Source organism: Harpia harpyja, chromosome 11, assembly GCF_026419915.1.
Source record: "Harpia harpyja isolate bHarHar1 chromosome 11, bHarHar1 primary haplotype, whole genome shotgun sequence".
NCBI classification, from domain to species: Eukaryota; Metazoa; Chordata; class Aves; order Accipitriformes; family Accipitridae; genus Harpia; species Harpia harpyja.
This window is the reverse complement of record NC_068950.1, coordinates 32,700,826-32,715,171: the sequence shown is the minus strand read 5'-3', so window position 1 is coordinate 32,715,171 and position 14,346 is coordinate 32,700,826. Positions and strand designations below refer to the sequence as shown.

The following is a 14,346-nucleotide window of genomic DNA, read 5'->3' as shown; positions in this document are numbered from 1 at the left end:
CAAGCGTTTAATATATGACAGCGTTATTCCAGTAAGTCCTGTTGCAGGCAAGAAAGGAAATGTATTTGCTATTTTGAATTAGCCAACTTTGTCATAGAGACTAGTATGACATGCCATGAATCTCCCAAATAAACCACAGCCCAGTGGCCTGGTCTCTAAAGAGCTGTGTCACCAAAGCTATGTAGCGGTCAGCAGTGTGAAAAAAATCACTTCAGAAACAGCATCTATGCTAGAGCTTTGCCAGCACTGCTGCTATACTATCGAAACAGTCTGCTTCTGGTATAGCTTGTTTTGTACAACGGATCGCTGTAAACAATGTCACCAAAATAACCTCTGCTGATACAGTTTGCATGTCTATTAAGCCTGTTGGCCACAGCAGCAAAACTGGCTCAGTTTTGGACAAGGCTTCAGTGTTCTTTGCGCAGATACATTAAAAGAAAGAAAGAAAGAAAAAAAAGCTTAAATCTAAAATTTGCATGGGGAAGAAGACATGGCACAATCAAACATTAATACATGTACATCTTCATAAACTTTGAACTGAAACCTTAAACGCTATCAATTTAATCACTAAATCAGGCAGAAATCCTCATTAAGGGAGAAGTAACTCATTTCAAAGAACTTGCAAGTGAAATTAGTGAATTATGAAATGCTCATTTCAGAGCATGTTATGCAGTCTATACAAGTTTCCATCATGAAACACCAACGCTTTCAAGATGCATTTCCCTACAGCATATTATTTTTAAAAGTTCACGGAAAGAAGGAAGGCAGAAATAATAGTAGAGTGCACACAGCAGAGAATATTATCTTCCATGAGAAACACATTTCTCCATTGTATTTTTTTTTTTAATTTGCCTTTCACCACTTAAAAAACGCAAAAACTATTATGCACATTATCGTACAGAAGTGCTGAAGGGACGTTTGAGAGGAGTTTTTGTGGCACATACGATCGATTTGTAGAATATTGAAAAGAAACTTCGGCAGGACAGCCATTGCTACTGAGCCGCAACTTCCCACTCTGTCAGCTCCAGCCTGACTTTGATCTTCACATTCCAGGGGAATACAGCTAGATGGTTGAGAAGACACTTTCATTATATACGCTGCTACTGTCTGTAGTTCTTAACTTTATGGATAGATTAATCTCTTGGGTGAAATATTTTATGTTTGTTCTCAGTCCAAAGGTGAATTAGCCTAGAAGCATGACAAAATTCTACCAGGTCACACACAGCTCTGTGACACAGACAGAGCTGGAAGATCTGTACACAGGGACACTGAGTTTTCTGCCGCCCCCAATTTTTCTCTCCTAATTGTACCACATGCAAAGGTTGCCTTCTCTCCAAATGCCCCAGACTCCATGAAACACACCATTCCCACTTTGTGAATTGCCTTCCACTTCCTCTATTTTTATCAAGTCCAAATAATTCTGAATTTGTAGAAGCTTTTCAGTTCACAACACAACAAAGTAGTGGATCAAATCTAACTATTTATCAGCAACTGGCAGCATCTCATTTCCCCGTCTATATTGAAGGGGTAATTAGCTCAGTTTTTGGAAGTCTTCAGACCAGAAACTTCTTTTTATTCCTTCCCTCTAAGCATCCATCAGCAAAGAGAAAGCAGCAGCTCTCAAGCTTCAAAAAAAACTTGAACGACATGCTGTTAGTATCAGGATTGCCAAGGCTGCAGACGCTTGTCTGCCTCCGTGGGACAGTTCTTCAGATCTCTCTTACAGGAATACAGTACAACAACTCCCTCTCCTTATCACTTTGCAAATGCTCTCCACCCATGATAAATTCACAGTTGAATCTGGTCTTTGCTCCTTTGCAAATCACTGATTGAGTACTATGTGCAACACAGCCCTGCTTTAGCACACAATGATGCCCATCTGAAGGTACATTAGACCATGAGATCCATTCACTTCAAGTACATTTTGTGGATGTGGTACCAGAGAATGTAAATCCCTGACTGCTGAAACAGGAGATGGAAATGGGCTCAATTTGCAGACACTCAGCCACAGAATTGGAACCGGATTACATTTGCTTTTCTGTAATCAATAATGGAGACCAGCTTTTAGGGGGGAAAAAGAACCCCCCCCAAAAGTCCCCTCTCTAGAAGAGACACACTATTGATAATGACATTTGTAAAGATACTTTTGAAGAGTCTATGATCTCTGCTAATGCTAAGATGACAGCATTTCATGGTGATAGTCACATAAATATAAAAAGATTCAGCTGGCATAGACCAATGAAACGCTGATTGTCTCATCACTGCTCAGGCTTCCTTCTCCACTGATGTTTGTGGGAATCTCACTTTTAAGCTACACTTTCTTGTAACAAACTGAAGAGTCATACATTTGTGTAAACATTTGGGCATGGTCATACAAAACAGCATTCTCATAGACAGTTCAGAAATCAAATGAAGTGCAGAGACATGAGAGAATGTGTACGTGAGTATAACCCTACTGTTAACTTACCATTTTTTCAGTTCAATAATAGTAATGCATTTCAATATGTGATCCTGAAAGAGCTGAAAAACTGAAATAAGGTAACTTACTTGTATTTTTATCATCCATGAGTATTCTAAACAACATCTGGCAACCCACTGCAAGACCTGTCAATGCAGTTACATAGTACAGGGTACAGACATGAATGTACAAAATTTTGCAAGCACAGGCATGCTTGGTTCACAGACCTATGTAGACTCACAAAATGCTGAAATTTAATTCTGCTCTAGAAGTTTCTATGCAAAGAAACATCAGGAAACTGCCATCTGGCTTGTTTTCTGGATTCCATTAAAAAAGTCATCTGTGCACAACGGAGGAAGCATCTATACTGCACAAGCACATTGTTTGGCCTGCAAAACACAAATGGTTTGTGAGTGAGAATGACTTGTCTGGTTCCCAGAGCCCAGATCGAGTTTGAAGGGCTTTCAGGGAAAATGAAAAGATGACTAAATAAATAAATATACAAAACACATTTACAGACAATTCTGTGACACTTCTATACTTGCTTTCAGACTATAACTACTCAAGGAATAAAAGTTATCACATTATAGAAAATACTGTCTCATTAGTGTAGCACAGGCAACTTTATGGTGACTCCGAGAATGATCTATTTCAACTCCTCACTTTGTGCATATAAAAACGTTAGAAATGCCTGAAGCATAGTTTGCTGCATTCCAGTCAAATTGTTGTTCTCACTTCAATTTAATCACCTTCACTGGCACACTTACCAAGTGCTTCTATTCATAAATTGCATTTTAATAACCCACCTAATTGCCTCCTGTTCCCCAAGCTGATAAGCTTTTAAAAAAACCAGCATCTTTGGTATCTTCTGCTACTTGCAAAATTCAGCTGAGTTCTGTAGATGTTTCTATCTATCGCTTCCTGCAAAAGGTGGCTGCAAGAGGGAAAGAGGAAAAATTGAATAAGGCCTGAGGAGTCTGAGTAAGTGTAATTGCAATTGAAGCAAGGCACAAAGCTCTATCAACTTCACTTTAGTCACTTTTTAAAATGTGACAAAACTTGCCTATAAAACAAATATTTGATTAAAATATTCATTGAAAAAGAGTATCAAAGGCTGGATTAAAAAACGAAAGCTAAGCAAATCCTCTAAGATATTCTGCAGGATTCATTTCTATACCATGTCTACACATTCCTATAGTGTCTCTCTACAGCAGATGTTAGCTGATTGTTGCATTAGAAATAGCTGGGCGGGGGGAGGTTTTCTGATTTTAAGAAGTCACATTGTATCAGATTTCAGCTATGAAGTCATTGTTTATGAAGGGTGCTATCCAAAAAAACAACCCCAAAAGCCAACACATTGTGAAGGGATCCAGAGATGCAGCACTAGGAATGCTGCTCAGACCCATTCACCTCCTCCCTCTCTGAGGGAAGCACCTGCAGCAAACAGAGCTTTCATCTTTCACATTAAGTTGCATTGCTGTTGGCAGGGGATACCTGTGTATCAGTTACACAAAAATGTCTCATCAGCAAACTGGGAAGAAATCTCTAGTATTATTTATCACAGAATATCAGTTTACAGAACTATAAGGACAGTGGTGTAGGAATACTTTTATTTTAAATACAGATTAATTCCTGTTCCTGGTGCTTAGCACATGCTACTGAAAACAATTCCTGCTGTTCACCAAAAGCGCAACGAAGAGGTATAGCAGGCAAGTGTTTACCTCCTGATAACGGATCATTTTGTACCTTCATCCTCTCCAAGCCTAGCAGATGTATGGAGGAAAAAAAAAATACGGTTTTAATACTCAAGAGAGGTACTACACTGCTGTTTTTATTGTTCTCTGGCATTGGCCCTTCGAAACAGCTGGAAGCCTCAATGGCTGCCTTCTCTGTAGCCCTCCCAGTCAGTGTATACACACAGCTCTCTGACAAATTCGCTACCCCTAACCCGAGGCCATGATGCCACAATCAATCTGAAAGAGAAGAAAAAAGGACAACAAAAATATTTATGCACTCAGATTTGTATGTTGTGTGCAATATGAAAATGCTCAATACCATATTCTAAGAAAAATATATTGCCTCTGATATTATGTGTGATTACAAATAATTCCTAATAACTTTTAGATATACATATCTAGCATTTACACCATTTATGCCTCATGTAAGCTTTATTATGATTAAGCTAGAGAACAGGTTCCAAAAGCATACTGCAAAAGCTTCTCCTTGCTGACAGACTTGTTTCTATACATGCACAAATTTGCTCCTCTCTTCACTAGTATTAGCATATTATACAGACAAAACCCTTTTAGCATACATTCATCAGTAAATGTCCAAGAAGAACAAATCAATATGCCAAAAGAGAATTTACAAAACCTAGGTGATAAAGCTCATTTTCCAAGAGCTCAGAAACTACAGAATACAATAGTACAATTTATAACATTTTTCATCCTGATGCCAGAGTCTGTTTTCTTCTGTGCAAAAATTCAGTGCACTGAAAATACTGAAAGCATTCGACTCCATATTGGCTGGAGTGAAAATACAACACCTATGAAGGGTTCCTAATGGACATGGTGAAGTTGTAGTTTCACTTTTTTTGGCATTTTCTGAAGTAGATTCAGTGAGGTCATCATATATTTTTGTTTCACTTTCACCAACTCATAGAATCCTAGACTCAAAACTGCCTAAGGTGAAAGGACTGATCTAAGGGTTGTATTTAACAGGGAAGAAAAAAGAACAAGAAAATAAAAATCAATATATTCTAGAGTATTTTTATTTTTGTGAAGAAAGCTTTCAATACGTCACACCAAAGTCTGCAAAGTGGCTTAAGTTTTTATTGATAAAATGACATCTTAAATAACGTTCTGCACAACGTCTAGTTCTTTAGTGATAAGTTGACTACATCTAAGATGTACTTTGAAGTACAGGGAAAAGAATTTGCCCATTTACAATTCACAATCAACCTCAGAAATTCTGTTATTGTGTTTAGGTCCCTCCTCTTTAAGTTTAACCAGAAGGAAAAATTGTTCAGAAAACCATTAACATACGTTTAAAACAAGACAAAGTTAAAAAAAAAAGTCTAACATTAAAACCATGTTAGACTCTCTTCAGAAAAAGAGTCTAACCATGTTAGACTCTCTTCAGAAAAAGAGTCTAACCATGTTAGACTCTCTTCAGAAAAAGGGGCAGAAGAGATGACTTCAGAAGAACCTTTAGAAGCAAGATCTCAATATTGTTTTTCACTACAATCTTAACACACATACAGAACTCAGGTGACACCAGTGAATCCAAAGTAGCAGTCAATGCAATCATCTTGCTTGCTCAAATTCAAAAGATGTGTTTCATGTGCTTGATTCCGTATGTTTTGAAGAAAACCATGATGATCAATGCCCAGAGTCCTAAAATGAATCCTCCAGGAGGATGCCAGTCCTTTTGTTTTGGTTTCTGGAAAACAAACAAACAAACAAACCAAAACAAAAAACAAACAGAAAGAGAAAACCAAAGAATTTATACTTATTTTTCACATGAAACAGGCACTATGTTTATCAAATGCAAAAAAAAAAAAATCCTTGCAGTAGAGAAAAATACCAATAAGCTGTATTTCTTCATAAAGTAGAAGCATCTTTCTTCTTCATGTGGTGGAAAGGCTGATGGGAGGTGAGCTGCCACTCAAGCAGAGAGGTTAAGTACCACAAAAAGGCCACTAGAACTGTGCCTGAGACACCACTTTGATGGTGCATATCAGCGTTGTGGGACATGTTCAAACTCATTTGTTTGGACAGAATTTCTGGTATCTGGTCTTATGTTAATACAAACGAAAAATGCTTTCCTACAAGTGAAAATGTGAAAGAGAAAAGACAGTGTTGTTTTTCCACTACTTAGAATGTTTTCTACAGCTCCTTTTGTACTCAGAATTATGTGAATAAACAGATACCTAACCACGTAAGAAGCTAAGATTCATTATTACAGGAATATTATAAAACAAAATAGAATTGTTTTTAATGTCAATCACATTTCCCAGGGGCCTCATTGAATCTAACTACCTTTCCTTAATGTAGAACTATATTCTGCAATTCAAATACCTGTCCCTTCAACAATTTTTTCATCTTCACTAAAAAGCTTCAATTTGTTAAGGTCTTTTCTGTCTTACACTTAGCAGTAAGACAAGACAAAATTTCAGATATTTCATATTCAGTGAGAAATAGATTGCAGAAGGTAAGCTGTTATGTACCCCAAGATCTGTCTCTGGGGCTAAGAATAAGGTGAAGCTACACGAATACAAAATTTTAGTTAAGAATATCATGACAAAAATATCAGAATTACAGTATTTAGAAGTATAACTCGGTCCCTCATACCTGTGCCTACTCTTGCCCTCAGCAGGTATGTTTTACAGATCTTCCTTCACAGACGGAGATGATTTACTATTACAATAATAAATACTGAAGTGCTTGCTGAGCTTTTTATTCCTGCCTTGCAAAAAGATTTGCACTATTTTGTCCTTGTATAGAATGAGACACAAGGGGCACAGAGAGTATTTTGGTTTTGTTGCATTTAAGTCAAATTTAAAATTCTCTTTCTGCCATGTGAATAACTATTACCAAAGACGGTACTGTTTCAATTTCTGCATGAATCTGCGTACGGAAGCTTGTCGTTCTCCACTAAATGTACCAGGTGGCTGGTGAACTTTAATGCAATAAGGAACAGTTTGCAGGGTCTGTTCTTTCAAAACAGCTTTCCTATCAACAAGAAAACAATGTTTGTTGATTGCTCAGCTCCCATTTTCTAAGCTACATAATTTTAGCTTTAGGATTTTTCTTTAAGTACCATGCTTGTAATTAACAAGTATAACAAATAGCCATGTCACCTGAGACACCCAAAGAACGCGGCACTCTAAAATATTAATGATTTTCCTCTGATACAGGAATCACAGAATCAGCATTATAATTTACATCAACAACAACAAAACCAAAGATATAAGCAGAGATGGTGTCTATATAGGCAAACCGCTCAACTTCCTAAGAAGCACTCATCAGCTGCAGTGTACGTGCTGGTGGTAATCTGCCACCTCGCTGATATTCACAACCACACATCTCCATATAAACATCTCAGAAAATCAGCTCTGCATGTTCAAAAAGGCTGCCAGCACACCTTGCTTCTGAAAGTAACAGCACGTGGCACTTCTCCACACAAAGGAACTTTCTTGTTTAAATCCTCCTAATTAACCCGTAACTTTGTATGCATATTGCAGTGCCTGTTTCATCAATCTCTTTGTACTATCAATCTTTCCTTTCTTGGATCTGAGACAAATTCCTTACCACAAAGTGGCACCTGACCCTTTCTAGACAAATGACTTCAATTTGCAGTCAGTGACACTAAAAGGCTCTCTCTCCTATTTTGTATAGAACACATAATTTAATTTCTTTAAAGAATTTATATGAATAAATATTTATAAGGTGATCTATGAGTATGGTTTTACATTTTGCCATGCCACGTACTGAAGCCTCCGTGGAATTCCGCAAGGAAACAGCGGCCAGTGCAGCAGCGGCTCCGCGCTGGGAAATCAAGGACATACATAGTCGGTTTAAAGCCATGGGATGCAATGTTAAAATGTGAAGGATTAAAAACAAGAAGGCATGACAAAAATACATATGAGGCTATACAAGAGCTACATACTTAGTAATCTTAAAAATAGATTATCTTCATGAGAAGGATTTACAGACCCAGAAACTGGAATCTACACATAAACCACAACAAAAGAGCAAAGAGATGCAACTCTGTTGTATATCTGTAAGTCAATAGTGAGGTTAATTGAGCACAAAATTATATTGAAATCTGCCAGTATTTTCCACTAGGGGCATACAGACATCAAAACCTTATGAATACCTAAAACAGGGTTACACAGATTCATGTTTAAAGCTACAAAGTACACCTGTAAGAGCTGAAATACATAATTTTCTTTAACTTGATCATAGATTCCCAAGAAAGTTCATCACTGAATTAACAATGTAATCAGCTGTCGAATTGACAAGTTCATCCTTCTAAAATCCTTAATAACTATGCCATAGAAAACTTCAGTAACAAATCTTCATCCAGCGGGGCACGTCAGCTGAGCAGCAAACAGCTCTGAAGTTCCTTTACAAAAAGCTGCACTTTGCGCCTGTGAATCACACCCATCTACATGTAAGATGGAGTCACTGCTTCCATAAAATAGTCAGCAAATCATACTTCCAACATAGGCTGGCAGCAAGCTTTCAGCTGGCACCGTTTTAACAGCAGACCCAACAATTCTCTCCTCTTGGCACAGTTGTGTCACTACCAAAAGCACTGCCAGTGTACCTGTGTCAGTGAGGAAGCGCGGCATCACTCCAAGCTGTCACAGCTACACCAGCAGTGTTGCATAATGAAGTCAGAGGCCCAGGCAGGATGCCCTTCTATAAACATACATGAGCCTCAACTGTATTGCTGCAGAAGCTGCTTTGACTATTTTGTGCAGGCAGGCGAGGAAGAATCACCAAGATCTCTCCTAATGGGAAAAACTATTAAAGTAAGAAAGAATCACTTTAACAGCATATGAAAAAGCTTCCTTTTTAGATCCACATGCTGGAAAAAGGTTTAGAAAATACAGAGTTTTTTTCTATGCTTATATGAGTTCTGTGGCCATAAGCAATCCCTAAATAAACTGTCCCTTTATATCAATTTCAGGATTGAACAGAAAGCATTAGTGAATATAGTTTTTCCCAGATTAAAAAAAAAAAAAAAAAAAAAAATCGGTATTTATGCTATGAACATTGCCTAGTTCAGGGTCTTATTCTAGCAAATGTCTGTGAAAGTCAGGCAATTTTTGAAAGCCAGGCATTTTCTCACTTGCAAGAAAATGCTAAATGGATAAAAACAAAATGTTAAGTGTTGCAGTATTTTAATTTGCAATTAATTATGTATCTTTACTATGCCTAAATTGATTTGAGAATGTGTACTATTAAAAGACTACAGATTGGCTGCAGTACTTACAAAATATGCATAACTTTCTCATATTTGGGACTGATCTGGAGAGCAGAGGCAATAGGTCGTTAGGCTCAAGTTATTCTGAATTTCACTGTTGTAGTACCCACCTAAGAACTTAGTATACCAAGTAGTGCTTATGTAACTGACATATCTAGGTTTGTGATTTACGCCACAATACAACCCCATTATAAACGCCCTCTTTATCTCTACAATAATAGCAGTAACACATAGGTGAAATGCACATACAAAACAGTACAATGTGTCATGAACAAATACATTTAGCAGCTTAAGGGCTAGTCATTAGCAAATTGCTGGAGATTCCAAATTAAAAAGATAGGTAGCTAAGCAACAGCAAGCTTCCTCCTGTGAACAGTTTTCTGTTGTATGCTTTCTAGTTCTGGTAGACTCATTATCCTGTGGAACTTAAAAACAGTTAACAGAGAGTTGCTCCAAGTACTGTAATTAAGGAGAGGATAAAACAGTGTATTTTCAAACTGGATGGGTCTGTAGGGACCTGAATGGAAAGTATCCAAGACTTTCAATGAAGGTCATAAAACATGCAATACTTATTACTGCAATTAAAATGAGTTTTATGTAAAAAATAATAAAGTATTAAAGCTGAAGTGGTAATTAGATTAAGAATGGTTTAATTTTAAAATGTTACATCAGAACAGAAATAAGATTTAAAACATCATGTATTAACATTTCACGTGGAAAACACTGTGTTAAATGTCATTATAATCCAACCCTACAGTTCTCTTCCAAACGAACCCCCTTTGCATTAGTGTCATCAATAAGGACAAAAATACTGGTACAGAAAGCTTTGGGTTAAACTCAGAACCCATGTTTGGATGGTAGCAGTAGAGAAAGCAGTGCATATAGTCAGGAACATAGTAATTCCGAAATGGAAAAGGGATATGCAAATTCTTCAGTCTCCTCCAGCATCTTATTCCAAACAGGGCTTTAAGAAAGTGGGCAAAACCTTAAAAATGAACGTGCACATCATCCTTGTTATGGGGGATGTTCTCCCCAACCTGAGGCAGATGGTGTGTGTTTGTACCACGAGTGCAAAATATCCGTATGTAACTGCATGAAAATAAAACATTAGAAGCGCTGTGTGTTCCAACAAGTCCATTAAAGTGGCAGCTATCGTATTTCAAATTAACCCCTGCTTAATTCTCTCTGGAGTTTCAATGCAGAGTACCCTAGACCCAGTTTTGGCCTATTTATTGCAGCACATGTGGTATAAATTATCACCCAGGATTCTGGGGCTGCCTGGCAGACAGCAGCAGCTACAGCACTGGGGGGAAGTCCTGTGCACCCCCCTCTGTAGAGTTCTCCACGTCCACTACTCTTGGGGGTCAGCAAGCATTTGCAGGGAAGTGAAGCATGCTTGCTGCTGCTTGTCTGCGCAGTGCTCGCCATCATCATTAGATCATTGGGGTCAATTTTATGTATTTGGGGCTATAAAATTCCAAGTTTTCTTCTTGGTCATTCTCCATTTAAATGAACATTTCTATTTCTTCCATTGCAATACTAAAGGTTTTCTTTTTTGTTTCTCAAGATACCTAATTTTATGTTAGGGTCTGTGTTAACGACCAGTATTGAAATCTGAAAAAAGATTGGTCCACATTTGAAAACAGGTCTTTGAAATCCAAGGCCAACCTCAGATGCAAAACTGAAACAACCCGCCTGCTTCTCATCTCAAAAAGAAACCACTGATCTCAAACTGAAGGACGAGGAAACTCCTTGGAAAAACCAAATTCTGCTATGCAGTGCATTGTGCCAATAGCACACTATATATTTCCTAGAGGCATTCCATATCAATTCAGGTTTACTTGCAATTTTAAGTTTCAAACTGGGTAATCCTCTCAATTCTTATGACAAAAGGACACAACAAAGTTTAATTTCAGAATGAATTTATATGTATCACAAGCAAATCACAGCATAAAGTATGTCCTCAAAGCTTTTAGTGGAAGTATGCACTTCTAATTTGTCAGTTATGGTTTGGATTTGGGGTCCTCACAGGGGGGTGGGGAAATCAAATAACTCCAGCCATCTAGTAATAGTTTAATCCTCTTTTGTGCCCACAGCAAGATTAAAGTCATAAGAGAACTCCAACATAAACAGTGCCTGTTAATCTGCAAAACAATTTAAAGCACTTTTGTCTAATCTCCCAGTTTGTATTTATTAACCACAGTGCCATGATTACTGATATCTCTAATATTGATAAAATAACGAAGAAAGTTCACTCATCAACAACAAAAACTCATGAAGGATAGGGGAAAAAGAACAGCAGTTAAAGTAAATTAACATATCAATGCCAACAACTGCATTTTAAATATTTACTTTGAAAACTGTATAATCACCATAATGTAAACTACAATACTGTTATGATAGCATTAGTTTTTCATTTCCTTCTAAAATACGTAATCTATAAGGGCTTTTTAGAAATGAACTTCTACTTATTATTCTCTATGTTCAGTGTTATCTCTCAGCATTACACAGCACTTTGAAGTGCTTTTAGTGGTTTAACATTTATTCATTAATCTTCCAACCTGTGACACAATACATAATATACTTCTTCTAATCAAAGGGAGCTTTCCCAGCACCTGGGACACAGTGCAGTTTAATTCCCAGACAAGCCAGCACTCAGATGAATGATGCCCACCTGGCAAACACAATAGGGATTGTACTAGGGGGCCTGCAAACCAAGGCGTGTGATTTGCTACATTCAAAGCTAACAAACACATCTCTCTACTGGCAGCAGCAACCATTCATACTTATCTTCGACAGACTGACCCAGCCCAACCTTTCTAAGGAGCACAGCACTCCCGCTTCCTCCTTGGACATCTAACTTGGATTTCCCATAGCATCTCTGGACCACAAGTGAGTCCATTCAAGTGCTTTTAAATCCATATGCTCCGAGGCAGGTTTTTTTCTTAATCTCGTAAAATTAACTGTATGCCTTAGAACTTCCATTATGAAGTATAATTTTGATCATTCAAATTCAAATGAAGTTGTTTCTGTTTATATGGAGAAATCATGATGTTTATAAATTATTATGCTATTCCTTTCAAAGTAGTAGTGACGCTTCTAACCACATGTTTTCTTCTGGATATCCCATGAGTATCTATTCATTTCCAGGTGACAGGCTGTATTAACAACAGATGTTAGACAACATTAGATCTTATACTCAATATGCCATATTGAGTACAAGATCTAATCAAATATCTGAACATCTACATTTTAAGAAACTGGAATCCAAATAAATATTCCTTATTCACATAGTTTTTACTGCTCATTTTTTAAATCTCTACAACTATAATTTAGAAGTTCTCCTTTGCCCTGAGCCGTGTGCTACATTATACATGTGTGTAGTAGAGCTCCGCATTTTCTAGCTCCAGCTTGCACAACTCAAAACAGCATTACATTTAGGAGGCAGGCATGAAACACTGGATGGAGGGAGAAGCAGGGCTGAGGCAAAAGGTGCCTGCACATTTATATAAGGAAGATCAAATATGGCTGTGTTTTTATAGCAAAACATTTTCATTTTCAGTGAGAAACTAGTGAATTACAGCTGGTGATAGATCAGTTTGTTCCCCCCCACCACGCAGCTTTTAAAGGCGATTGTAGTATTCAGTAGCTTTGCGCTCATATGCCAGACAAGTATTCTGACCCAAGTTTGTATTGTACGTACTCTGTCTGTGAGCAGAAAAAAAGTAAAAGGAAAAAGGAACTATTCTGAAAGATCAACCTAATATTTTGGCTACTCTAGCTGCTATACAACCTCAAAAACGAATCACAAAACGTGGACACAGCACTAATACAGACAGTTACTTAGTGGTTGCACATAATTACTCCTACACCAGAAAGCCATTTCTGTTACGCTTCGTGTGTCAAAGAACAAGGAGTCCCAGAGAGCAGATCCATTCCTGCAGAGTTTTTGCTTGCAGCTGCCATTAAGAAAGAATGGCAGATTTATGGTATCATAAATATTCACTGTTCCCACGTGACATTTGCATGACACTAGGTTCATCAGTTGAATGCTACATGGAGGTCAACAAAGACCATCCTTCTGGAAGAATGAATGACTGTAGCTGAGTATACATGCACCCTCCCAGACTACCACATGTAGTATGTACAGTATCAACATCTTTCCGAAAGGGTAAGTCTTTAAAAAAAGATAAAACCACAGATGATCTTGTCTAGCAGCAAACCAGTTGTACATTTCCTGCCTCCCATCTAAACTAACCACAGGTTACTGCCATACTGATGTCATGTTGTCACTCAGTCCCCTATAAGTACTACTACCCATCATCTGTTTGTCAGCCACGTATTTGTAGATGGTCTTTCGTGCTAAGTACTCCCTCCTGAAAATATGCGATCACTCACTAATTCACTGAGCCTTACCACTGGAGCTGGGCTTCTCCAGGAACACCGAGCCAGAGGAGACAGCTGTCAACGTGCAGGGCCTCTCACCCCGGGGAAAGGCTGAGGGGAGGAGAGAGCTGGCTATGGCAGGGTGCCACAAACCGAGCAAGAAAGCCAGTCACTACAGAAGTAATCACTCGCACAAAGCTGAATCACAACGTCATGCAAAGAATCTGTGCAGGAACAACAATGCAGGATGCTGTCTTGTCTGTCCAACAGCATGAACACAACTGCTCCATTACTGGAGTCTTCATTCATTTACCCCTTCCATTCATCTTCAAATGGAAATGATTTCATCAAATTTCAACCCTCTGAATTATTTAGGAAAACAATTCTAGACAGAGCACTAGAGAGCAGCCTGCCAATATCTCTATCTCTGGCCATTCATCAGTCCTGTCAAGAGCTTGAGAGTTACATTGCCGTGCTCCTCACAGCATGCTGTTGAAGGGTAAACA

The 14,346-nt window shown here is 38.1% G+C and overlaps 1 protein-coding gene across 2 annotated transcripts in view; it reads right to left on the bottom strand.

The window, feature by feature from the left end:
- Nucleotides 1–5,616: 5,616 nt before the first annotated feature.
- Nucleotides 5,617–14,346, bottom strand: part of PIGK (phosphatidylinositol glycan anchor biosynthesis class K) — a 73,530-nt gene continuing 64,800 nt past the window's right edge. For both annotated transcript variants that reach the window (XM_052800519.1, XM_052800518.1), the window contains one exon: nt 5,617–5,899. In XM_052800519.1, the coding sequence (XP_052656479.1) occupies nt 5,854–5,899 (46 nt within the window). In that variant the 3' untranslated portion in view covers nt 5,617–5,853. The remainder of the gene's footprint in view (nt 5,900–14,346) is intronic.